The sequence below is a fragment of the Prionailurus bengalensis genome, chromosome E3, assembly GCF_016509475.1.
Source record: "Prionailurus bengalensis isolate Pbe53 chromosome E3, Fcat_Pben_1.1_paternal_pri, whole genome shotgun sequence".
NCBI classification, from domain to species: domain Eukaryota; kingdom Metazoa; phylum Chordata; class Mammalia; order Carnivora; family Felidae; genus Prionailurus; species Prionailurus bengalensis.
The window spans coordinates 14,343,593-14,370,258 of record NC_057357.1 but is presented as its reverse complement, the minus strand read 5'-3'; the positions used below and the strand labels follow the sequence as shown (position 1 = coordinate 14,370,258).

The 26,666-nt window shown below is 49.5% G+C and overlaps 1 protein-coding gene across 1 annotated transcript in view; it reads right to left on the bottom strand.

The window, feature by feature from the left end:
- Positions 1 to 26,666, bottom strand: part of AUTS2 (activator of transcription and developmental regulator AUTS2) — a 1,117,204-nt gene that overhangs the window by 79,231 nt on the left and 1,011,307 nt on the right. Inside the window, 1 exon segment of the mRNA XM_043561364.1 lies at positions 6,945 to 6,996. Within this exon segment, the coding sequence (XP_043417299.1) occupies positions 6,945 to 6,996 (52 nt within the window).

Genomic DNA, 26,666 nt, shown 5'->3' with positions numbered 1-26,666 from the left:
AAGTCTAAGGGGTGGAGGTGGGGGTGGGGGGCTCTCTGAATCGAGGCCCGGAATGTCTTCGGTGGATTCACAAAGTGGGTCTGCCGTTGGGCCCCGCTTCCCCGTTTTTAAAGCACAGGCTGGGCGAGAAGGTAAAAACACTTTGATGCTTGCCCCGGGCTAAATCAAAGACAGCTGAGCGAAAGTTCAGGCACCATGAAATTAATAACATCACTGGTGTAATCGCTCCACCATAGGTTTAGGATAAACCCCGTAAAAATCCGAAATGCACGAAGGAGATTACTTGAGTGGGAATCAATCATTTCTCCACTGAAATTTCTGACATATCCTTACACAGTATATTTGCTGGATTCATAATTCACCAAAGTTGCTTCCTGAAGCCTGAGCATTGCTGGGCTTTCTGAGTAATTGAGACAAATTTTGTTTGTGCAATAAATTCCAGGCAAGAGTGTATTTGACTTCTGCACAGGAAAGGAAAGAATTCTTATGTAAGCTGCAAAACAATAGCGTTTTATCTTATCTGAGGAACTTATTGCTGCTTGCCTGTGTGTGTTTTACTGCCAAAATAAAATAAATTGAATCAGCTCACACATGATAACATGCTCTTTCCTAACTCATACTAATTGCTTGGCTAATTGATGTTTGTTGAACTTTCTCCATTTCATTGAGTGATTAGGTACAAAGCTAACAGTTGACATCTGTAGGCGCTTAACTGGCGTCTGTAATTACTGTTAATGTTAAATAATTGTTAGTTAATTGGAGTGGTAACTGACTGAATAGAATCCAGATTGTGAAGCAAAAAGAAACCTAGTTAAATAAACATACATTTTCAGAGAAAACAACATTTTTCTGCTGTTGTCAGAAACTAGAAATAATCCAGAGGCCCCGGGATGGCCACAGGCTTCCTCCGTGCAGGAAACTCTCCAGGCCCGGAGCTGACCCCTCTACTTGAAAGTGTCACTAGTGAGGAGGCCCTTTGTCATAGAACGGCTCTCACTGAAGACTCTCCAGAACAGACTGGCTGTTTTTTGTTTTGTTTTGTTTTTTTTTTAATTTTTTTTTCAACGTTTATTTATTTTTGGGACAGAGAGAGACAGAGCATGAACGGGGAAGGGGCAGAGAGAGAGGGAGACACAGAATCGGAAACAGGCTCCAGGCTCCGAGCCATCAGCCCAGAGCCCGACGCGGGGCTTGAACTCACGGACCGCAAGATCGTGACCTGGCTGAAGTCGGACGCTTAACCGACTGCGCCACCCAGGCGCCCCTGTTTTGTTTTTTTTTTTTAATCGCAACAGTGCGCAAGAGTGCCTATTCCTTTTTCTGACACAATCAAATGCCACAGCGTCGGCGAAACAAAACGCTAAATGTGAATGGACTGAAGGGAGGGGCTGGTCAGCAGGCAGGCTTTTTTGGGGTTTTGGGGCCGATATTGCCAAAGATGGAGAACATTCTTTCAGAGGACAGCAGCGAGCGAACGGATGGAGTAAGCGAAGAGAGCTGTAGTGGGTTCCAAAGTAAATGGAGTGGTGTCTGATCATCCGACTAAAAGGAAGGGGGCGGTTACACCGTCATCTCCAGCTCCCAGGGGTGGCTCTGGACCCAGAGAACGGGCCCACTTTTTATCTGGAAGGGGGGCCTCGCCGCCAGAGTTCTCCAAAAACGCCATCGGGATCAATCTGCATGCTCAGAACACCTCCCACCCCTTCCCCAAATGTCCGGGGATGGGATCCAACATTTAAATACCCAGGATCTCCCCTCTCTGTCCATACACAAGGGCAGGGAAAGATCAGGCGACAGTTAATGGGAAAATATCCGGAGAGAAACATTCTCCTCACAAAAACGTGGAAGGTTTTTTAGACCCTTGCTGGTGGTCTCACGCGAACTGTAGAAGGCGTCTGTTTCCAAGAATTTTCAAGGAATAATTGTACACAACAGAGGCTGCGCGTAAGAGTCTGGCTCCTATAGTATTTAATTTTCCACACATCAGACATCTCTGTCTCCTCAAGACCCAAGAAGTTGCTCTGAAGCAGAACAAAAAAAGGTCCAGAGAAAGGAAAAGTGACAGTCTTCCCTTATCTAGGATTTAAGACATTACAACAACGCAACCGATTCACAGACGCTGAAATTGGCTCGGTTCGCTCTTCTGCACATGGGGGATGTCCTTTCCATCCTGTTCTCCTTAGGAGGGGACCCAAGACACTACAAGGAAGTGTAAAATGCTCTCCATATGTTCATTACGACTGGGTTTCAAACTCTACATCAAGTTTTTCTTTTTAAAGAAAGCTATCCCATGGTCAACTGCACTGTTTCCACTTAACAGAGAAAGCACAGAATTGTTTTAGGGGATGGGCTTTTCATAAAAGCCAACGGTGGTCCCGGTGGGAATATAACTTTTATTTTGTCATCAAACCCAAGAGTTCCCCTTTTATGTCTAAACATAACGAATGAGGTGAGATCATCACCGTTAAATAGATACTAGCGTATCTTCTGTCTAGCAACTTTTTTCTCACCTCATCTTCTCAAATCTCCACCAATTTTTTGGCCGGCTTTTCCTTCTATGCTGCTGATAAAACCACACTGTCAAAAATACCCAAAGGCCCCACTACCTTGAAGGCTTCGACCTCATCTGTGTCCCACGGAAACCCTCCGTGCAAAATCGACCCCAAGGACAGGCTGTATGTCCCCTAGTCTGGTCGGGCCTGGAAAAGGACAAACTGCTCTAGTCAGAGAGAGCTCCAGGTGGCCTCAGTGTTCCATCTGGTGCTCATCAGGGTGGATGCGGGTTCCCCCAGAATTCCCCACGGCTGGCCTGCTGGGGTGTGGGGGGGGGGGGGGGCTGGGGTCCCGCGGAGGGGCGGGCGGGTGCTCCTTTGAAGTTCACATTTCAGTAGACCCTGGGTGCTCACAGCACAAATCTGGGGGCCTCATTCTCGCCTAGCCCTTCCCAGATGTCCATTAGGCCGGGCCCGGCTCCTGAAAAGCTGGCGGAGGGGGCCGGACACTAAAATGTGAGACCAGGGGGAAGTTAAAGAGAAGGGGGGAGAAAGTCGTGGGGTGACATGCCCCTCTTGGCCACCTCTCATCGTCTCTAACTGCCCTGGTTGCAGGCTGGGTCCTGGAAAAGGGGGCTCTGAGGCGAGAAGGGGTAGCAATTATAGGCCTTTTCTCTTCCCCTGACCTAGAACGGGGACCCACACCAGGGCTGATGTCCTGTAAACAGAGGGCTCCAGGGAACCCCTAACTCCCAGACAGGGCTTCCTCGCTTTTCTTCTTTCCTCCTCAGGTAGCTCTGCCCTGGGGCCCTTCCAGAGTGTGACAGAGATTAACTCTCTTAGCCAGATGGTCATGCACAGACAGCAAAGTTCTCATCTGCATTTCTGCCTACATAGCAAAGTGGCAAAACTATCAAGGAGGAGGATGCAGAGTGGGTAAGAAAGGGTCATAAATACTGGCTGGAGACACTGAATTGACTGCGGAGTTCCTTTTAAGGATACACAGTCCAGAATGTGGGGGACCAATCCTGTCGCTCTTACAGCAGTTCAACCAACTAAATACAGACAAGAAGTTAGTTGGTCTCTCTCTGTTGTGTGTCTGTCTCCCTGGGAAAATTAATTTTTTCTTTGGCAGATGGTTGAGTCACAAAGACAGAAGGATTCATAAAATTCACATGAACATCCTGTAAACATTTAAACACATAAAGATTAAATAAGGCAACCATGACCTTGATTAAGGTTCAACTTTTTTTGTTGTTTTTGGGTTTTTTTTTTTTTTTTTTTTTTTTGTAATGTCTACAACCCTAAGCCCTGCAATTGGGAGGCTTACCTCCCCACCTCTTCTGACATGGTCAGCTCTCACTGGGCGTGTTGCATGTACGTGCAAGCCTGCGCTGTTTGATTGATTCGTTTTACAACGGGAAATTAAAGGCATCGGAAGAAAGCGATGATTCACATCCCCCAAACACAAGAGCCTTACGAGTTCTCTACTCAACTGGACAGACGGTACAATACAAGAAAAGTCAAAATAAAACCCAAAGCTAGAAGTGACGCGTACCTCCTCTGTTTCAGCCCCTCCTCCTGTCCCAACTAATTATTTGCTCCCCACCAGAGATGCTGGCACAGGACCAGGAGGTTCTGCCGTGGTTGAAAAATCTCACCTAACGAGGCGAAATGGCTTACTGAAGCTCACAGACCCACAGGACTCGGGTCATAGCCCCCGCGGCTTCAGCCGGAGCTCTGTCCCCAGACTGCTCAGCCCAACATCAAAGCTGCGCCCCGCCCCCCCCGCCACAATCAGCTTGTGAGATTAGCACTGCCCTCCCACGGTGAAATTTTATGGACCAAATCTGCCCGCCACCAGGCTCAGCAGCATAATCTCACCAGCAGCTGAAAGCCAGGCTTCTCTAAGGCCAGAACACTGTGGGAGTCCCGGGAGGGGGAGGTGATATGCAGCTTTAAACATCTGGAGGCGGAGACACACACGTGTCAGATTCCCTGCACTCTCGTTAGACTGTTCGATAAGCTGAAGCCTTGAAGATTTTGCCAGCAGTGTTTGTTACCTGGTGTAAATGTGCCCTTTCTTACAATGCTTTTTATTGCTCTTGGCTAAGAATACTGGACAGAGACGGGAGACCTGACGCACGGGCAGGCAGGCCGCTTTGCAGGAGAACTTGAACTTGACGTGCACGAAGCTGACAGTTCCTTGAAGGCCTTGTCAACCATCCGTCCAGTAAACACTGCCACTACCCCGAGTAAAAACAGAGCAAAAACCACAAGCACATATCGAGACTCCGTGCACCTGTCTTGAAGCAATTATTGACGTTATCACTCTACAGTGAATCTCTTTTTGAAGTTGTTTTCCTGATATTTAGCAGTCTGAATACTAATCCCCTTAACAAAACTGTCCCCAAGCGTTCCCCCCTCCCCCGCCCCCCTAATCTCCTTCTCTCCAGGGGGAGGGCGGGTGCTGGGTACCAGTCAGTCGACTTTGCCGCACCTGGATTTGCATTGATCCTCTCTTGTCATTCATGTTACCAACAGGAATTAGCATAAGGCATTAAGGGAAACTCTGGAGGAGAAAAGAAAGGCCATTTTGATGGAAATAAGGGGCAAAGGAATAATCTGCCATCAACTAAAATGCTTATTTGTGTATGGTTTCCCAAGCAAAGCTTAGAAAAAGCCTATGTTGATTTTAGTGCACACAAAGAAACCTTAATCCTTTCAAGGCAACTAAATCACCCCCAGAAAAGCAGCTCAGAAGAAAGGCACCCTGTCAGGGGGATGACTATTCACAACCAAATAGATGCCACAAATCACACTCTGTAAGTAAACAAAAATAAGAATGTGGGAAACGTTTGATTGGAAAAGGGAAGGGGGGCAGGGGTGGGCGAGTCGGGGCTGCGGGGAGCCATTCTCATCAATCACTGTTCAACTTCCCTGAAGAGAGCCTTTCAGCTCGGTGAGGGCAGCAAGGGCCTCAACGCAGGTCCCGGAACGGAGCCAGCTCCCACTCTAGGGCTGATCCCAGAGAGGGGACACACATTCCAAAGCTTTTTGGAGCCAATGAGCAGAAGCAGAAGGGAAGCTTGGGGCTGGAGGTCCTGTGGGGGGCGGGGGGGGGGGAGCGGGGGGCACCTGAGACCTCCTGTCCTAACTTTTATCTCCTCCTCCACCCCCTTCTGTCACCCAGATTTGGATCCACCCGTGTCTACCCATCCCCTTCCCTCATCAAAACGAGCAATAAACAATTAGGCATTTGTACATATGAGCACTGCATGCTATGAACCACAAGCATCTTCTTTTATTGGGCTTTTAGCCTTATGGATAACAAATTTATACAAACTTCCAGTCCATCAAAAAATATGATGACATATAAAACCGGAATACTCCATCATGCCATAAAAAAGATAAAAACTCAATGTGACAATAATTCTGGGAGTAGCAGCCATCACACTAGCATCGACACCTCAAGGGAACTCTAAACATAATGTACTATTTCAAATGGCAGTTGGGTTCAAATTCTGAAATAATCTGGGAGCTCAAAAAAAACAAAAAACAAAAAACAACAAAACAAATAACAAAAAACAAAAACACAACCAAAAACCCGGCACTTGGAAATGTGTCTTACTGAGCCCAGCTTGCAAAAATGCCGGCCAAGGCAACTAAGCGGATGTGGAAGTGGCTTCAAATTCCTCCACTCCAGGGAGGCCCCACTCTGTAACTTGTACCAAGTACTGGTCCCAGGTAACAACAGCAGGAGACTACCACAGACAGCACCCCGTCTGTATTTAGTACCGACCATGCAAGCACCCAAATCAGGTTCCACAGCGAAGGGGAGAAAGTCACTCAGCGTATGTTAATTTATACCTTTCCAATGATACACCTTTGCGAAGGCAGTGATTGGAGACTCCCTTCGATTTCGTGATTTCCAACAGCACTGCTACAAATGAAAACTGCAGTGATCGAGGACAAGTTTTCCCTTAATGCACCGTTATATCATTAGCCTGTCTTAGACTTGGTTTATGACCATAAGCCAGTGCATACTAAACATCCACTGGTTATCAGGGTCTGCAGGACGAATCAGCTATTTATAGTTCTATTTATAGTTCTCCGACTGCGGGGTAGTTGATAAGTAACAATAAAGTGAAGGCATTTTGAGAACTATTATTCTCCATTACCGCTTCCTGCATTAAATTAAACTCACATAGATAGCAGTGATTTCTTAGTCAAAGCAATTTAAATAAGGATTCAGCGTATTCTTCAAAAAGAAACCATTCTGGAATACAACACCAAAGCATACAGAATCTGTCTCAGGCAAAAAACACACAGGGTGAATCGTGGCTCCAGAGTGAAAAATGAAAGACCGTTTGTTTTTTATTCTGATTTTCTAGGCAATGACAATGAAACAAATACAAAAATCAGCCATTGCTCAGAACGAAGGTGTCTTACCTTTGTTTACAATAACAGTATTGAAGAGCTTTTCAGAGCTGGCATCTGATGCCTGAAAAACAAGAAAGGGAGAAAAAAATGTGATTATGGTCGTTAATATTGTCATCACCATCATCACTGATTTTCAACCAGTTCACTACATTTTTAGCAAAACCTGACAGGGAAAGCAGCAATTTCCCCCAATCGTCCATAAGGTGGCGCTATTTGACTGCACGAGACAGACCTGCAGTGCAGCTCTTTGCTGGGGGAAAAAAAAATCTGATTTTAAAAACGTGTCCTTATTAGACATATTATCTGTGCAAAACATATTTCTATGAGATGATACACAAAGCAATTCAGCTCATTCACATAATGATTTTGCAATTTCGTTGACAGATCATTATTTTGGAAATGGTGCTTTTTTTTCTTTGAGATGTACAGACATGCCTATTTTTCAATTTTCTTTCACAACCCAGAAATGCCTATTATTTAACGCTATGCTTTTCCTCACTAAAAAGTAATGGCTAGCACTTCCGGAAATTAATTTAAAGATACAGCTGATGACCTCGAGATCCTTGTTCTTCCTAGCAAACCAGGACGACCTTGGTGTTGAAACAGAAGCAAGCTGACCTGCCCCCAAACCTGACACCATGCATGCCACAAGCGTTACATCCTTCCCATTTTCTAGAATCGTATCTGCTAATTACTACAGTGGCTTGAGGAAAGTGAGATAAACCTGTTTCAACAGCAAGAGTAAAGCCAGGGGAAATTATACACTAATGTTCTGGAAAATAAACACACAGTTGATTTGGAGGAAAATGCAATAATGCTGTAGAGGCACGGAATATTTGTAGAACTTCTAGAAAAAATTAAACAATTGAAGTAAACATGAGCATCCCCACCAAGATAATCTGAAAATGGACCTGCATTTATTTAAAGTTACAATGGCTATGCTGTAACCCTTGCCATGCAACCCTTGTAAATCATTTGTCTTTCACACTTTATACATAGAGATGCATATTTTGACACAGCAAAGCATAGCATGTTGAACAAATATAGAAGGAACTATAAGAATTGGGGGGAGGGTATATCCCAAGTACAGCATATTCTGTGACTCTGGGGCTGGGGGGGGGGCCTGACTTTGGGGACAAAGAAGGTACTCAATTTAGCCTTTCTGTGTTATGTTGATGAAAAAGAGATATTCTTATGTATATCTGGGGGAACATATTCTGGTTTTCAATGCAAGGGATACAGAAAGACAAAAAAAATATTTTTATTATGAGTATTTCCCCCTTTATTTTCCTCCTAACCTCCCTACTGTAGAGGTGGTTCAGAAAATTAACAGATCGAGGGGAAAAAATGAATGTATGTGCAAAACAGGGCTCGGCCTGCACACACATGTATATACAGTTTAAAATAAACCCTAGATAGCTTTAAGATTTTTTTTTGTATGAATAAAAAATACGCCAAAGGCCTTCCTGACACCTTAGGGGTAATTAAATAAAACTATACGATAGCTTTTCAGAAAAATAAGCTGCCCAAAAAGGGTGGCATGGAGAAAGAAACAAAATATGCCTTAAACAAATCAGAAAGATTGTTAATAAAGGCAAAGATTACAGTAACAGTGCTGTGATATTGCTATCTGTAGTGAGATGGCTAGGGACGCGAGTTTTCCCTGCTAAAAACTCGAGAGATAAGCCTGTGTCACCATTCTTGAATGAAAAAGCATCTCCTGGTTTAAACTGGACGGGCTATGTTAAATTCATGGCTTCTAAAGACAAACTCCGGCTGACATGTTTAAAAGAAAGAAAAACAGTCCATTAATGACACCGTCTTAAAACGGAAATCACCTTGGCGGATACAGGGACTACCTATTAAAATCTGTCTAATTGGCCCAAAGAAATAGGACAATAAATGCAAATGCACCCCAAATGCAGAGAACGTGGGGTGAGGGAAGGAAATGGTTCCCGATTGAGTTTTTATTTGTGTGGGTGTATGAGAGGGATCAAACAGGACAGAAGCTGCAGGCTAACAGGCCCTCCGGTTGTCTGAAACACCGCCTTGGGGCTGTGGCCTTTTGTCGGCTCCCCTGGTCTACACAACACACGCTATTCTCAAGGAGGCAGTGAAGCGTTCATTGTATCTGAAGCGAACTTAAAAAAGTGATTATGATGCCAACCAGTAAGTTGTGAAGGAAATAAGTCTGACAGGATATTCAGAGAAGATGAGGAGTGTGCCTGCTAATAAAAGCTGAGCCCTTTAATTTTCGGATGCATGTCACAAAGCCTGAAACGATGCCTCTTCTGATTGGGGAAGGGGCCGCCTCAAAAAAAGCCTCCGCAGGAAAACACCCCAAAGAAAAACACTGCAATGGGACACGGGCTCATCATGAAATGATTCTGGATCCCTTCCTTCTCCCACCCAGGTGGTTGAAACTACGGCGGCCCACCGTCCTGAGAAGTCAGAAAGGAGCTTCTGGGCCAGAGTCTGAAGTGGAAACTACAAGAAAATCCTTTACATTTCCTCCACCAACTTTCCAAATTCGACTTCTGCCTTTAAAGCATCTGTGTAAATTACTTGGCCCTTTATCTTGGGGACGTTTTCTTTTTCATGATTTTTCAAAGAAAAAAAAAAAAAAGTCTGCAATTCCTTGCACTACCTGGGCCGTTTTCCTGGCCGGTTTTTTACTTTTATTTTTCCATCACGAACGTCGAATGGAAACACGGTGAGCGAGAGGCGAGTGGAGGTTTCCCTTCTCTCCTTTTTTTAACACAGGGGCACCCTGACACGCTAAGGGCTTCTACATTTTGCCCTCATTTCGCTGCACGCCCCTCGCTCGGTTTGGGAGGGTGAGGGCGTAAAGTGGCTGCATCTAAAAAGGACAGAGAAACAAAGCTCTCTTTTGGCTGCTTTTTAATGGGGGGGGAGGGAGAGATTCTTTTTGACACTAAGGCCGTAGTTGGTGTTCAGGGAAAAGTTAATAAGTCAAACAGATTGGAGGAAAGAGCGCCGAGAATGGGAACACGAATGCGAGCCTTCCGTGCAGACGGGGGTGGGATGCGGCCGCTCGGGTTCGAGGGCCACCTCCGTTCTCTCCGGCCGCAGACCCCGGGGCGCCCTCCGCACCCGCGCCCGCAGGAAGACTGACTTCCCGACAAGGGAAGAGAAGCCTCCTCGAAACTTAAGCGCGAGTTCTTTCAGCGCCTGCCGCCGATCGCGAGCCCAGACCTCCTCCGCCTTCCCTTGGCACCGCGTGCGGGCCGAGATCCCGACCTCGGAGCGGCAGCGCCACGCCGCGCCTCGGTCTCCAGCCCGACTGGGCGCAGGCCCCGGCCCGGGCCCCGGCCCCGGGTCGGCTGGAGCCCCTCGGGACCGGAGGCGCCGGGCCGGCTGCGGCCCCCCGGCCCTGCCGGGCACGTCCGCGCCGCCGCTCCCCGGCCGAGCTCGGCCGGCCCACGGAGGAAAGTACAAAGGCGGGCGGCCAGGCCGCGGAGGGAGGGTGGGAGGGAGGGCAGAGGGAGGAGGGGTGGCGGAGGGGGGCCCGGGCGCGCCAGACGCGAGGCGCCCGCCCCTGCCACCTCTGCCCGCGGGCCCGGCCGCCGCAACAAAGACCCCCGACCCGGCCGCCTCCCTTCCGAGCGCGGGCGGCGAGCGAGGGAGCCGCGCCCCCGGGGCTGCATTACCTGGTCGCAAAGGGTTAAGCGGTCCTGTCAGCCCCAAGTTCATGGTTTGGTTCCTTAGCAGGGCTCACGATGGGGGATCGGCAGAGACCAGGGGGAAAAAAGCGGCCAAACACACGAAGAGAAAACGCCCAACTCCGACCGGGCTGCGTCCGCAAGTCTGTCCTCGGTTCCTCGCGAAAGTCTGAAAGCGGATGCACGGGACCCAAATCCGTACGAGAGCAGCAGCTGGCGGCGGCCGAGCGCCAGCGCCGCGCACACATCCAGCGCGGCCGAGGCCGGGCGGCGGGCGGCGGGGGGAGCGCCCGATCCGCGCCCGCCCGCTGCCTCCGGGCCGCTCCTGCGGCGCACGGGTCGGGCCGGGCACGGCGGGGACCCGAGCAGCGTCCCGGGCGGGCCGGCGGGCGGGCGAGGCGGAGAGGAGCGGCCCGAGCCGCGGCCGCGGCGCGCGGAGCTAAGAGCGAGGCGGCGGCGGCGGCGACAGGACAAAGGAGACCATGTGCGGAGGGAGGGAGGAGGGAGAGGGAGGAGGAGGAGGAGGGCGCGCGGCGGCGGCGGCGGCGGCGGCGGCGGCGGCTTCTCCCCGGCGGCCGCCTCGGGCTCCCCGACTGTCGGTCCCGCCTCTCCAGCAGCGCCGCGGCCCGAGTGGTCCCGGTGCCGCCGCCGCCGCCGAGGCGCTGGAGGGAGACGCTCCGGGAGTCTTTATTCGGGGCCGATCTCGCCGGGCGCGGCGCGGGAACGCTGCAGCGGCCGGGGCGCCGGGAGGGCTGCGCGGGGCCGACGGCGCCTCCTGGCCGGAGCTCGCGGGCGGCGGGCGGGCGGCGGGGAGCGCCCGGGGCTGGCTGGGCTCCGGCCCGCGCTCCGCTCGCGGGCGCCTGCCTCTCCCGCCGGCTCCCCGCTCAAGTGAACTCCATCGGCGGCCGCCGCCGGCGCCGCGGACTCCCAGGCTGGACGGGCGGCAGGAGGGGGCGGGGGCGGCGGCGGCACGGGGGCCCCTCGCTCCGGACTTCGCTCCCCGACTGCGCCGAGCGCGCCTCCTCCAGACGCTCGCAGCTCTCGGAGCGGGACTTCCTCGGCGCGCCGAGCCCGAGCCGCCGGTGCCGCCGCCCCTCCTCCGTCCCGCCCCGCGCGCCCCGCCCCTCGCCGCCCCTCCTCTCGGCCCCGGCGCCGGGTCGGCCCCGCGGGGGCGCAGTCCCCGGGTGCGACATCGACAGCTGTCGCTCCCCCCCGCGCCTCGGGCCCTGGGTCCCCACGGCTGCCTTCCCCGCGGGCGGGCGCGGCGGGAACTACAACGCTCCTCGCCCTCCCCACAGTTGCCGCTTCCAATATCGCGCCGCGGCAGGGAAAGGCCACTAGGCCCGCAGCCTGGGGTGGAACGGAGACCAGGCCAGGCTCGTCTGCAAAGACAGGGCTCTCTGGGCGGTTGTGAGGGCCTGCTGAGAAAGTGATGCAGGTCGAACGCCCGGCGCACAGTAGGTGCTCAAAACAAAATAATATGCCCACTGTTGAAAATGAAGCGGGGGTGGGGGGGTGGGGGGTGGGGGGGGGTGGTCAGAGTCTAGTATTAGAACAAAAAGGTCTTCATCTCGCCTCGTTCCCACCATGATCAGAGACTCAGTGCAGTTTGTCAAGTCCTAGGGATAATCCAGAGGACGAACTGGCCATTTACAAACACCCCCCGCCCCTCACTCTTCAAATCCACTTATATTTGCACACCTCACACGCACAAAAGGGGAGCGGGTTGGTTCCCCAGGCGTCTACCAGATGCAGGGAAAGGACGAAAGCCACGCACAGCCTCACTAAATGGAGGGCAGTTACTATCACCGTATCATTTGTCATCCTTGTGTTCTCTAGTGCTCAGTGTAGGGTCTGAGAAGGAGGGTGTGGGGGCTCACTGACCACAAACTTGGTGTTTGGCGGGTTCCCCTGTACAACCCACTCCTGCCAAAGCCCACCCAGCTCCCTTCGGTCCCTGGTGGCCCCTCTGCAGAATTCTGGCTTCCTTACTCATGATTTCAACCCCGGAGACCCTGAAAAGGTACTGGGCCCTTACACGGGGGCAGGAGACCCTCTGCAAAGATCTGGAGCTTTAATTCCACACCTGCAGCATGACAAAGTCCCTCCTCAGTGCCCAGGAAAAGTTGCTGTGATTTTCCCAGCACAAGCGGGAGAAAGCGGCAAGCGAGGTGGAGATTGTCCCTGGGAGGGTTCCAGGGTAGATCAGGCTCCCTTGGGGGAGTGACGGCCACTGACAGGTCCTATGTCCCTGCTGGTGCCACTGTTACCTGGATTGCAGCAGAGAAGAGAGGAGGGAACAGGGCTTGGGAGAGACGTATATCACATACAAATGCCACGGAGACTGGCTTAAAGCAATAATGTCCCTTCCTCACCTCTTTGAAGTTCAACATCCATCACTGTTGGATTTCATGGCACTCCTGAAAAACCTCTCAAGGGTAAAATGGGGGGGGGGTGCTCGCTGTATGGCGTAATTTTTTTCCCCTTTAACTTTCACATATGAGGAATTTTGGAAATAAGAGGGTCTCTTTTCTCTCTAGCCTCACCACCTTCCCGAAAACTGGCAGCACTATGTGGTATTTCTAAAGACTTTTTTTTTTTTTTTAAGATAGGTAATAGACATTTTCTCCACCTCTACCCCCAAAGCAGTCAGAAGGAAAGGTGCCTCGCAGAAAGCAGAAGTTGGCAGTTGGATTTTCCAATTGCTTATAAGATGTCACAAAACCCAGCTGAGGCCCTCAGGCTAGGGGCCTTCATTCTGAAGCTGTCTCTGCAGTAAGAGAGATAGCTCAAAGGCAAACATTAAATTTTCAAGAAAAGACATTAAAATGTTGTTTCTTTTGGAACAATCAGAACGGGACGGTTTTCTTGTCTTGTTGCTCTAATAAAATCAATATTACAGGGAAGAAATTGCCAGAGCTCCTGCCAGGTCCCCCACAGGGTAAACTGAGATGCAGGAAAGCACAGGGAACTTAGCTGACCAACGAAAACAACCACTTAGCCCTCTGCACTGCTTTCATCAGACAGCATTCCTGACACTTTACCAGGCCTTGCATTAGATTGTCATCTCTGATTATCAGGGACTAGATCTCAGAGCAGCCTGGGATAATCTGCATCTGTCCCCGTATTTTGATGATCTGTAACCAGGAGGAATGTGGAAACACGAGCAGCCAAGCTTCTGGAGGACCCACAGAACTGGCCTCTGCGCTCTGTGTCCCTATTCGGTCCCCTGTGCCAGCCTGTGTGGCTTTTGCCCTGTGAGGCCCACCACCACCACTTGGTGGGCTCCCTTCCTCCAACTCCCCCCAGACACTTGAATGAGTTCGTCTTGATTCGTTTACAGGTTTTGTTCCCCCTCCTTTCTGAAAGGGAGGGAATCAGTGTCAAAATTGGAAAGGAAGAGGTATAGAAGCATCAGAAGTATGAAGAAAGAAAAAAAGAAAGGAAAGGAAAGGAAAGGAAGGGAAGGGAGAGAGGAGGGAAAGAATGATGGATAATCACCCCAGGTGACTGGATCCTGGTCAGAGACGTGACTTTCAAGAATCAAGATTCATTGTGGTTGTTTTCCCTTGAGAAACTTAGTTTCCCTTTATTGTAATTTTCACCTGACGATTACAAAGTCAAAGGCTGGAAGCCACTGTTTCTGTTACATTCAAAAGTTTTAACATACTAACCACTCATGGCTTCTTAGGCCTTCAGCCTCTGAACCAGATCTAAGGAGGGCAAATCTCACAAAGTGGGTTCCCTAATAAGAAGCAGGTAGCAAGAATACGGACTCAATAGACTTTCCAGTGTAGATCAATTATTTCAGAACCCAAACCAGATTTTAATATATGAGCAAAGACCTTGGCCAAATTTATGATTTACCAGCTAAAACTTAAAACACACACACACACACACACACACACACACACACACACACCCAAGCCCAAGCTAAATTAAAATATGGAATCACCTTTCAATCTCAAAATCCATCTAGAGATAAACAAGATTTGAAAACTAATGGTGTTTCTTCTACATCAATGTAAAATGGCTAAGTTCTGAAGCCTAAAATGTGCTTTGATTCAATTTGTAACACAAGTTACCAGGCTGAGATTAAACCTTTTTTGGTAAATTATTTCTTAAAAATTCTGGCCTTCTGTGGAGCATCTTATATAGAAACAGCTTCTCAACTGTATGGTGTTCTCGCTCCTAAAGATAATGAACTTCAGGCACTCCCTGACAGAACATGGGGTGGGTGACTCGGTGGGTGGAGTTCAAGGAAAGAGGAAGCCTTTATATTTTATGTTTTATTTTTAAAGTTCTTTTTTTAAAAAAATTTTTTTTAAGAGAGAGAGAGACAGAGAGAGAGAGAGAGGGAATCCCAAGCAGGCTCGGCATGGTCAGTGCGGAGCCCGATGTGGGGCTCGAACTCATGAACTGTGAGATTATGATCAGAGCCGAGACCAAGAGTGGAACGCTCAATGCACTTTGACATCCAGGCGCCCCTTTTGTTATTTTTTTTTAAAGTACACCCAATGTGGGTCTCAAACTCATGACCTCGAGATCAAGAGTCGCAGGCTCTACTGACAGAGCCAGGCGGGCACCCCTTGGGTTTCTATACTTCAAATGATGTGGGATAAGAAGACCACTAAAATCGAGCGATAACCCAAGCGTTCTGTCTCCAACTGGCCTGGGGAAAGGTCACCCCACCTGGGTTATTTCAGTGTCTCCAGGAGCTAGATTTCTTCAAATTCTAAAGCCCTTCAAGCTTTGGAAACACAAGTTTCTGTTCATTCTTTAGGGAGTGGGCAAGAGCCAGCATCTGACTGACATCACCACCCTATCACTTCTGGGCCAGGACACCTTGGGAAAAATCTCTTCACTCTTCGTGCCTCCGTGTTTCCTCGTGTGTAAGGTGAGCGGCCAACAGTACCCACACCTCTGCAGTCGCTGTCAGTAACGCCACCTGCCACCTAGTAAGTGGGCTGTAGGTGTTGGCTATTATGATCGAAAGTGACACTCTTTTTCGATCACTGTGGGGGCCGACAAAACCAAAGCGCATTCTAGTATGGCTGTGATGTCCATTCCACTGGCCACGCCTTCTCCTGGATTCTTTCGACACGAACCACCGTACTGATGAGGAAAACAACCACTTGAACATCAAAAACACCAATCCAGAAAGTGGTGGCTATGATCTGCCCCACCTGCATGGGGGAGCCTCACCTGCACACAGGCACTACCCTGGGTGCCCCAACCCTTTCCGATGGGGTCAGAACCTGGAGACCGGGTAGCTTGGGTCACATACATAATAAGGCTGGTGGGATCTTCTTGATAGATGATAAAATCCAATCTCGAGTCAAGCAAAATGCTGTGAAGAGTTCACCAGGCTGCAAGATGTAATCAACCTCCTAATAGGGAGAGCTTCAACTTCTTCAAACATAAAATAGCATTCATCCCAATTATGCCATTTTGACGTGCTGAATTGTAATTTCTGACTCAAACAGGCCTACAGTTTTATCTGTGACTATGGGAATGGTTTCTTGCTGGTGCAGAGGTGTGTTTTGAATTTTTTGTTCCTCTTCTCTGTGTGGGATACTCACCACCTCAATGTGATTAGAACATTTTTTTTAATGTTTATTTATTTTTGATGGGGGGGGGGGAGAGAGAGAGAGCCAGGGAGGGGCAGAGAGGGAGACAGAATCTGAAGCAGGCTCTGCTCCAGGCTCCAAGCTGTCAGCACAGAGCCTGATAGGGGACTCGAACTCACGGACCCTGAGATCATGACCTGAGCTGAAGTCGGGTGCTTAACTGACTGAGCCACCCAGGCGCCCACCTCAATGTGATTTTAGATTCAACCATTCGATAACTATGTCTTGCACATCTGTATTCCCGCCAGAGCACAGGAATGGCATAAGAAACAGTCGTGAGCCTGGAGTGCCCAGCACTTTACTGTCTATTTGTGAGGATATAATGCTAGTCTATTCCCTGTCATATGCCTTCTTTCTGAACCAACCTGGTTTCTTGCGGTATAATTCACATTTTGGAATTTGTTTACCTGGCCGGTACCCCGCGTAGTACTGGGAAGCCTCCCTCAACAGCTGCCTGGTGAGAGAATGAATGCATGGCCAAGGCTTTCCCAGGCTGCTCGTAAGGTGCCTGACAAGCACTGGGGTACCTGATAAAGTGGAGGGAGACTCAGGGCAGAGGTCTCCCTGCGGGGCCTGCTGCTCCTTATCCATGGCAGGTGAATTTATTTATTTTAAATATTTATTTTTGACAGAGAGAGAGAGACGGAGCTTGAGCAGGGGAAGGGCAGAGAGAGGGGGAGACACAGAATCCGAAGCAGGCTCCAGGCTCCGAGCCGTCAGCCCAGAGCCCGACGCGGGGCTCGAACTCACGAACCGCGAGATCATGACCTGAGCCGAAGTCAGACCCTTAACCGACGAAGCCACCACGACGCCCATTTTAAACTGTAGATCACGATCGCCTCCCCTAGTGATGAGTGGCTAGTCAACCTCGGATGGCCCCAAACCCCTCTGGCTCTGTGCCACCCACCCCTTCCGAATAGGTGATTTTAAAATGGAAGGTTCATTACTTATCACTCCGAAAGGAGGCTACAATATCTCATGCTCATACTGTCGTAAAGCAAAAGCCTCTACCATTATATGCCTGTGTTGCTACAATTGATCATAGGGCTACAACAAGAGGGAAGTAAATAAACCGAACTGGGTTAGTTTATGATGCATACTATTGAGACGCAGGGGGGAATAAATATTTTCCAAGTGTAGACGTCAAGAAAAAGAATTTTACTTTCAAACTTCACAGTGTACTATAAACTACAGAAGGGGGGAGACGTATGAAAACCATAAACTATCTCTTACTTACCCACCAGATCTACATTAAAATATTAATATTCAGAATCTGACAATCCCACAGAGAAAGGCGGTGAAAAATAAAAAAAAAATATGTGCAGTCTCTGCTCCTGTGGCCCAGGGGCATCTCATGTTTTGCTCAAGTGCATGAAGTGAAGAACATGAGGCCGTGCCCTCCCAGCCCTCACCTGTGCTTGGCCACCCCCCCCCCCCCCCCCCGCCGCCCCGATCACAGCATTACATACTGGTGGGTGTTTGCAATCTGGGGTCTAAAGACCTGACCCAATATGGAGTTGCAGTTCTAACAAGCATATCAAGGGTAGTGTGCCTTCCTCACTACACCATGTTCGGCCATCCGCGTGACAGGGGGAGTCTCCGTTCCTCATTCCGCTGGCCGAACCTGGAATCGCGCATACTCTCGATGCCTGTTGCGATCTAGAATATGCCAGTTCTAGATCTAGGTCAAACTAAACTCTGACACCTACAGTCTAGAACGGTTCCCAGGTCCGAAGGGTCGTGGTACAAGCTGCTGAAGCTGTGCCTGACAGAAGCAGGACAGGGGAGTAGTTGACCCTCAGACGTTTCGTCGTTTGAAAGGGGACGGACACCCTAGACGAAGGTCATCTGCAAAAGTAACGTGAGAAATGGTGGCCAACTGCAACGCACGTTAGCCTTTCTTTCCCTACAGCCTTTTCCCAAGGGGTTTGCCCTTTCTCCCTGGAAAAATGTTACCTCAAAGTATCAATAATCTCGAGGGTCCTGGAAATCCTATTCCCCCCGTCTCCTAACACACACGGACCTAACAAAGCTTCTGTGCTACCCTCTTAGCTTCGATTTTGTAGTATCCTGATGGTCCAAATATTTATTTGCAGAAATTCTTGTTGAGCAAGAATGCAACATTTGCCTCTTCTGTTTTGGTGACTCATACAGTTGCTGGGGTACTATGTGGGCAGCTAGAATATCAAAGAATTCCCTTGGTTTAGCTTTCCTGAAAGCATTCCTGTTGACGACTGTTTCTGATTTTTTGCCCTTACTCCAATCTTAGCTGTTCTCCCTGGGCCTTGCAGGCTGTCAGTATGGAGTGGAAAAGTCTAACATGGCCAGTACAATAGGCTCTGTCTCTGTGCCTTTACGGATTACATGAACATACTTTGGAAATGGTCAAGGGCTATACGAATGCCAGCTGCTATGATCATACACTGAGGTTACTTAGGGGTGAGGGCCAGCCTGCACGCCTACCAAGACCTGTTAATTCCTCTCCGGTCCTGTATGATCTCCAATTACAGAGCTTTGCTGCAAATTAACTGAATCAGCAATTTCTTCTGCTCCAAACTATAGGTTGTCTTGAAGGGTTCCTTAGGGAAATACATTCAAGACGATGTCTGACATGTATTACCTGCTTCTTGGCCCACCTCTGGACACTGTCATCCTTTAGGGGGTTAAATTTCCTTAGCGGTCTCAAGATGCTGCTTTGGAGGGCCAAGATTCAATGCCTTAAGGGCCAGGAGTGTGCTCTAACACCCCCCCCTCCCCCATCACTATTCCCCATAGAATGCCTCTTCTGTGGTAGATGGTCCATGAAGAGTGGTTAAGTCAATGAGTTAAGAATGGATGACCCCATCTTTGCCAACTAAACATATAAAATAAAAGAATGGAGACATTATCTCAAAAATAAACTGTATAGTCCTTTCCACACACTGCCACCAGCTTAGGGTTTCACAGAATATAGAACCCGCCCCCCCCACCCCCTGACCGGCTGTCATAATGCTAACAATAGAACACGTGTCAATTCTCTTGAAAACTGACTATGAATTAAACTACCAACCACTGGGGTAGCCACACTCTAAATATGGCCTCTAATACTTCTGTGCGTGCATGCTAACCTCCCACAAGCAGGTAGAGCCTGTGTCCTCTATTCTGGAATCTGGGCTGGGCCTGCAACTCTCTTGACCAGAAAAATGTGGAGGGAGCGATGCTGTGGGACTTGGGAGCTTAGGCGTTAAGAAGGCCTGGCAACTTTCTGCTTCTTTCTTCTTGGAATCTGGGCGCCACGTTGTGAGGAAGCCCAAGCCGACCCACACAGAGAATTCTGGCATCAGGACCAAAGACCTGGTTGGGTCCCCAGCCCCCAGCCAGGAACGACACGCCGGCCATGCGACTAAACATCTTGGCTTTGGCTCCCCTGGCCCTGTTGAGCCTGCCTTAGTTGAAGCCCTGTGGACCCGAGAGCAATGGTTTCTGTACAGTCCTACAGAACTCTGAGCAAATAATTGTGTTTTGAGGTGTTACATTTGTAGTTTCTTACAAAGTCACAGGTAATGGAGACAGCCATCTAGGTCATGCCCCAACGTTCCAAAAAAGGAAGCAGATGAACACACGCCAGGATGAGACACATCCATGAGCCGTCACCTCTGCTTCCTGGCCCCTGTAAGGGAATGATGGGGGGGGGGGATCTTGAGGGTAGAAGAGGAACGCTACTGAAATAAAGATAATTAACGGAAGTGGGAAAATCCTGAAATAAGAAAAGTCTCTGCTGAAATAGGGAAAAGTTTTCTATTTGATAAAGTAGAAGAAAACTTAACGTGACAATGTTAATGCAAGAATAAATCTGATCTCTCCCTTTCCTTTTGGAGGCTGTGAATGTTTGCAAAACTGAAAAGTCTTTAGTAATCCCCTCTTTTATCTAAAACAGATTGCAGTTTTAAGCACAGCCTCGTGAAGCTGCAGGTTCAAAGGAACCTGAAGCCGAATTAGCATAAAATCTGGAATCCTCGTTGCCGCCAAACGCACAGCCGCCACCTGACAGCTCTTTTGTGATTTTTGGTTTCAAATAGAAACTGAAAGTAGCTGAGGCGGGCATGGGCCAGGGCTCCAAGTGTTTAACACCCACTCCCTCCCATGGACTCACACATTCGAGAGAGCCTCCGCCGGCTCCCTAAAACCCGCGGTTAGGGAACACAGCCCCCGTGTGGCTGCCCGCCCAACAAAACCCGTGGGGCTGGGGGTTGCTCACGTGACAGAAATACTTGGCTAATACTTTTTGGAAGTGTTAAATATTTTTCAGTAAATTCACAGACCTCGGAGTGAATCTGCTGGGACCGAGTGGGGGGGGGGGGAGGAGCGGGGGAGGGAGGGAGACCACCCTTTCCGAGTTTTTACGTTGCAAATGCCAAGAAACCCACACTCCAGACACTGCAATTTAAACACCAGCAGGTATGCAGATTCCCTCTCTCGTGATTCACTTAACACTTTCTGAGCTTCCTCTTTGGGTAATGACAACTCTACGCACCTACATTTAATTCTGGAAAACCCCAGGGGGGCTGTTTTGCCTACTGCTGAAAACAGTAGACCTACCTCTGGGACAGAAAAGTTACACTTCTTTTATAGAAAGGGTGGGGGGGAGGTAGTATGTATCTAATTCCCCCTTGAGGAATGCAGGTGCCGGAAGACGATTTTCTCACCCCCTCGTCAGGGAGGGTGGGTTTTGTCCTGAGCCATCCCCGTCCCAGACTTCCTCCTCTGATCCCCATACGATCAAGTGCATGAATTCAAGTGACAGCTGGCTGGGCTGTGTCCACAGCACATGAAAAGCAGGCTGCGACCGTGCAGGGAGGAGAGGCTTGGCCTTCCTTCCCTTCCTCAAGTGCCTCCCGCCAGGCCTGCCACGCCCCACTTAGGGCCATCTGCTCCTGAAGCCACTGCCACCGTGGACGAGGAAGGGGCTTGCTCCGTGGGGTGCGCGATTCACAGGGAGGCTGGTCACGGGCTCACTTTCACCCAGGTCTGTGCCTCCTCTGAAGTTCCTCTACTGTTGGTGTACAACTTTGCACATTCTCCAGGAGGAAAAAAAAATGTAGTGAGCATCTGGTATTTACACAGAATCTTAGAGGGAGTTGACGGATTTAATTACAAGTGTTAGTAAAACAGGAAAATTGTAGCCAGGCTTTCAAATAGCCACTCGCCTCTAAGTAACAAGACTTTCCTTTGTGCTGCTGGTAAAGAATGTGATTTCTTTCCCAGCGAGTTTTCTTGCAGAAGGGGACGTTGGTGAGGAGACAGTTGCTTGGCTGGTAGCTTTTATTTTCATGTACGATGCTGTCCTTCTTATATAAAGATCAAGCTACAAACAACATTCAACCAGGTCGTGTGCTTGGAGTTGTTTTTCCGTTCGTGAGTGGTGGTGGATTTTCTCTCCGTTCCCGGGGCTCGCTTACAGCTGACAACATGCATTTGTGAAATGACTGGCTAGGTTTAAAGGCACAACTTAAGGCCAGGAAAATGATTGCAAATAACTGACCTATACGAGGATTAGAGAACTGACCTGATCCTCACTGGCTCTGGTGAGTTGTAATAACTGGTTGCAGGGCTACTGAAGACCATTACGGCGGAGGTGAGGTGCTTGGAAGAGTACTGTACCGCATCAGCAAGGTCAGGCAACCTGGGTTTTAGAACAGGTTCAGTCCCCGCCAGTTGTGGCCTTGGGTCTAAGTCACTAAAGCTTCTCTTCACCATTAAAACCCATATAGGTTGGGGGGCGCCTGGGTGGCTCAGTCGGTTAAGCATCTGACTTCGGCTCAGGCCATGATCTCCCGGTCTGTGGGTTCGAGCCCCGCGTCGGGCTCTGGGCTGACAGCTCGGAGCCCGGAGCCTGCTTCGGATTCTGTGTCTCCCCCTCTCTGACCCCACCCCCCCTTCATGCTCCGTCTCTCTCTGTCTCAAAAGTAAATAAACATTAAAAAAATGCATATAGGTTGGGACAAATATTCTCTCTCCTGCTATCTTCCATACGTAAGGTTTTGTGATTCTCTACGATCTACTTACTATCTAGATTATAAACAGAGAACAGTCTCTGCGGTGGAAAATAACATTATCCTTCCATTTGTTTGGAGGTTACGTTGTTATCTCCGTGGGACATACTGTTTGACTTATTTTGTCTGGGGTTCCCACTCTTTTAGAATTTCCTGATAAATCACTGAAATGTCCGAAGTATGCTATGGTTTGCATTTAATCCTTCCAACTGGTGAGTACAATTTAACTTCCTCATCAAAAGAGTTGGGGCAAAGTGGGCCTCTCAGGCTCTGGGCGGCTGTCACTTGGTACCACGGGCCCATTAAACATATTTGTCAGCTTTATGCTTTAAAAGCAAAACCAAAAGGGTAAATGTGTCATCACGTACTCTTTAATCTGAAATCTACAGGGGAAGGAGCTCAGAAAGAAAGAAAGAAAATACACACACCCTGCCCTAACCCCCCTGCATGTGCTCGTGCACACACACACACACACACACACACACACACACACACCAGGACACCACCAAATGTGAAGCTGGCTTTTGTCTTCATCAGACCATTCCTGGCCAAGGCAATGTGCACACCACATTGGGAACCAATTTAGTCATTTCTGACTTCTCGACAATCAAATAAAACAATAAATAGCCTGAACTGGGCTTGAAGGGGAAAAGGACCACATGAATTTCCTCTCAGGACATTTTTTTTTTTTTTAACATGGAAGTTTGGCTTGAAAAGAACTTATTGCACAGACACATGTGGCCTCAATAGGATAGATCTTTAACTGATGAGACAGATTCCAGATTCAAGCACACTGTATCAGGGTTTAAATCCTCAGAATTTGGTAATGGAAAGTTTGGGTCACATTAAGGACTGTGGGATCCAGGGATAAGATTTAGTTTTAAATTAGCCTCTTGGGCACAGGCTGAGCATTCCCCTAAGAAGCACCATATGTGTCAAATTCCACCTTTTTCCTTCTCTCCTGGCACTTCCCTGTGGATGGACCAGAAAACCCTTGACTTCAAGCCGCCTCCTTGTGCGTTTTTTGTGGACCCCCATCCTTATGATGACTTTTTTTTTTTAACTTTCTTTTTTTTTTTTTTTTTTTTTTTAACGTTTGTTTATATTTGAGACAGAGAGAGAGCATGAATGGGGGAGGGTCAGAGAGAGAGGGAGACACAGAATCCGGAACAGGCTCCAGGCTCTGAGCGGTCAGCACAGAGCCCGACGCGGGGCTCGAACTCACGGACCGCGAGATCATGACCTGAGCCGAAGTCGGACGCTTAACCGACTGAGCCACCCAGGCGCCCCTTTTTTAACTCTTTAAAAAAGTTTCCCAACCTTTTATTTTGAAAAGTCTCACACTCACGGAAAAGATGAAAGGGTGGCAGGAATAATGCCTAACCCTGCCCCCCTCCCCACTCTTCACTTATATCCCTGTACTGGTAACACTTTGCCACAATGACTTTATCTCTCCTCCCTCTTGAGCTGTATTAAGACACACATATCTACCCACTTGGTGTTTGGGGGTGGGGGGTGGGGGTGGGGAAGGCAACCTCTTCCAGATTTCCTTCTGGCACTTTTCCTCATGGCTGCTGGTCTGGGTGGTCAGCATCGGAGACTGCGATTGGGTCCCGTCTACTGGGACAGGGTCCCAGTGAGTTGAAAACCCACACGTGTGTTTAAAAAGTCTGCACACACTTCGTTCTTTCTGCTTCCAGGACTCGTGATGACTCAGCTCAGCTGAGGGGCCCTGGAAGTTGCCTGGGGCTTGGTGGTCGGTCAAGAGTGAAACTGGGCTAAGGGAAAAGGAGAGGGCCTGCTAGGAGCCGGGGGCACTTACTTATCCAGCAGGGATTGCAGAGAGGCTCATTTGGAGGCAGGAGGCACTCAGCCAGCTGACCATATAGCACAGTGTTCGACTTGTCACTGTTCCTTCATCTGCAGATGGAAAGTATAACGTTCCTACTCCAGAGCCGCTGAGCGTTCAGTTAGCTAGAACAGTACCTGGCACACAGCAAGCACTTAGTACATGTATCTGTTACTGTCCTGCTTGCTCCCTTAGGTACCACTCTGAAGCAGAGCTAACAGGTGAGGCAAGAGGTGAGGTCAGTTAGCCTCTTAATCTCAACGAAGCCTTTCCTTGACTCCAACAGGGCGTAGCCCACTGTATGATCCATCGTTAAAAGCCATTCACTTGGTAAGACTACTTACACTGATGATGAAACTATGTGCCAAAACAGACAAACAAACAAACAAGCCAAACCGAGGGAAACATGTTACTGGTCCTTAGGGCCCTTAAACTAGAAGAGAGGAGAGAAGAAAAACAGTCAGAGAAAGAAAGCGGGACACGATGGCATTGAGAATGGGACTTTCGGGAAGAAGGCGCATCCACCAGGAGAAGGCGGTAGAAATGGGGTCCAGGTAAGGTGAGGAAAACCCTGAAGAGGCAAGGAGGCGGATAAGGAGGGGAGGCGAGGAGAGTTAAAGCTTGGGGAACCAGTCAAAATCAGGAACACAGAAGCATGAGGAGGCTTGCTGGGGAATATCGAGAAATTGCTTGGGACGAGAGGAGTCCAAAATACTGGGATCCAAGCCCGGCTGCGGGCAGGGACTCAAGACCGGACACCGAAGAGAGGGCTCAGAGTCACTGAGGAGTGAGGGTGTCCTCTGCGGAGATGACAGGGTGTGACTTCCCAGGGCACCACCGTGTATAGTGGGAAGAAAGCACAGCCAAAGACAATACCTGGGATGGCGTCTGCGCTGCCTGGGCCGGGGAAGGAGCCACAGAAAGAGTGATGTGAGGTCAGCAAAGCGCCACGGCAGACCCAAGGAAGGGCAAGATGTCCAGGAGTAGGGCGGCAGTTGGGGTTCGGGGGTTACTCAGAAGTGGAAAACGTATCGGAGGTCGGGAAAGACAAGGACTGAGGAAAGAGAGAGGGCTGGTAAGGGAGCAGGTCTTTGACGAACAGCCAGAGAGCTGCAGAACAAGGCTGGTGTGACCACAGATGAACGATTAGTAAGTGAGCGAAGTGGTGAGAACAGAGGAAGTATAGACCACGTTCTATATGAGAAACGGAATGGAAACACACTGGAGGCAAATAGAAAGGCGCATATTAGGGCCTGCGTCCGTCTTCAACTGTCCGTGGCAGAGGCAGGAACACGGCACATCCACCCTTCAAACTTCTGTATGCAATTTAACGTGCTTTTATGCTCGCTGTCCGTATAGGAGTATCCCTGCCCAGGGATATTTTATACATTCATACATATAGATGGATTTCTTTTTTTTTCTCTTAATGTTTATTTACTTTTGAGAGAGAGAGAGAGAGAAGAGAGAGAGAGACAGAGACAGAGGGAGAGAGAGAGGACATGTGTGAGCAGGGGACAGGCAGAGAGAGAGGGAGACACAGAATCTGAAGCAGGCTCCAGGCTCTAAGCTGTCAGCACAGAGCCCGACGCGGGGCTCGAACTCACAGACCGCGAGATCGTGACCTGAGCCGAAGTCGAATGCTTAACCAGCTGAGCCACCCAGGTGCCCCTAGATGTATTTCTTTTTTAAAAATTTCTTTTCAACGTTTTATTATTTATTTTTGGGACAGAGAGAGACAGAGCATGAACGGGCGAGGGGCAGAGAGAGAGGGAGACACAGAATCGGAAACAGGCTCCAGGCTCCGAGCCATCAGCCCAGAGCCCGACGCGGGGCTCGAACTCACGGACTGCGAGGTCGTGACCTGAGCTGAAGTCGGACGCTTAACCGACTGCGCCACCCAGGCGCCCCCCCAGATGTATTTCTTAATAACAGGAGGAGCCATGCATGCCAGGTCCCCAGTAAATAATCCAAATGTCCTATACTTTACATACAGGGACCATTTTGTCCATGAGAGTAAACGAAAGCACAGGTAGAAAGAAACCTTTAAGGCATCATGGGGGTTTTAAAACATGACTGCAAATCCTTCCCATGGGGGGTGGAGCCTACACCCCTTCCCTTGAACTTGGCGAATTCATGACAGAAGTGGCGCCATTTCCAAGGCGAGATCACAGGAAGCCTCGCTGCTTCTGCCTCTCTGGAAGCTCCTCCCAGAACCCAGCGGCCGTTCTGCGAGAAGGCCACGCCACGTGGGAAAACCTTGTGCAGGTGCCCCCACGGACAGTCCCGGCCAAGCTCAGCCCTGAGTCACACCCGCCCAGGCATGGGGCATGTGAGGGAAGAGGTCTCCAGACGATCCTAGCCCCCTGCCACTCAAGTCACCTGGACATCCTGCAGCAGAGACCTGCTGTCCCCGCAGGGCCCTGTGCAAATTCCTGACCCCCTGAATCTGTGAGCGTAATAAAGGGGTGGCTGTTTCACACCTCGAAGTTTTGGAGTGGATAACTGGAACAGGTCTTTAAATATGGATTTCCCGCCTT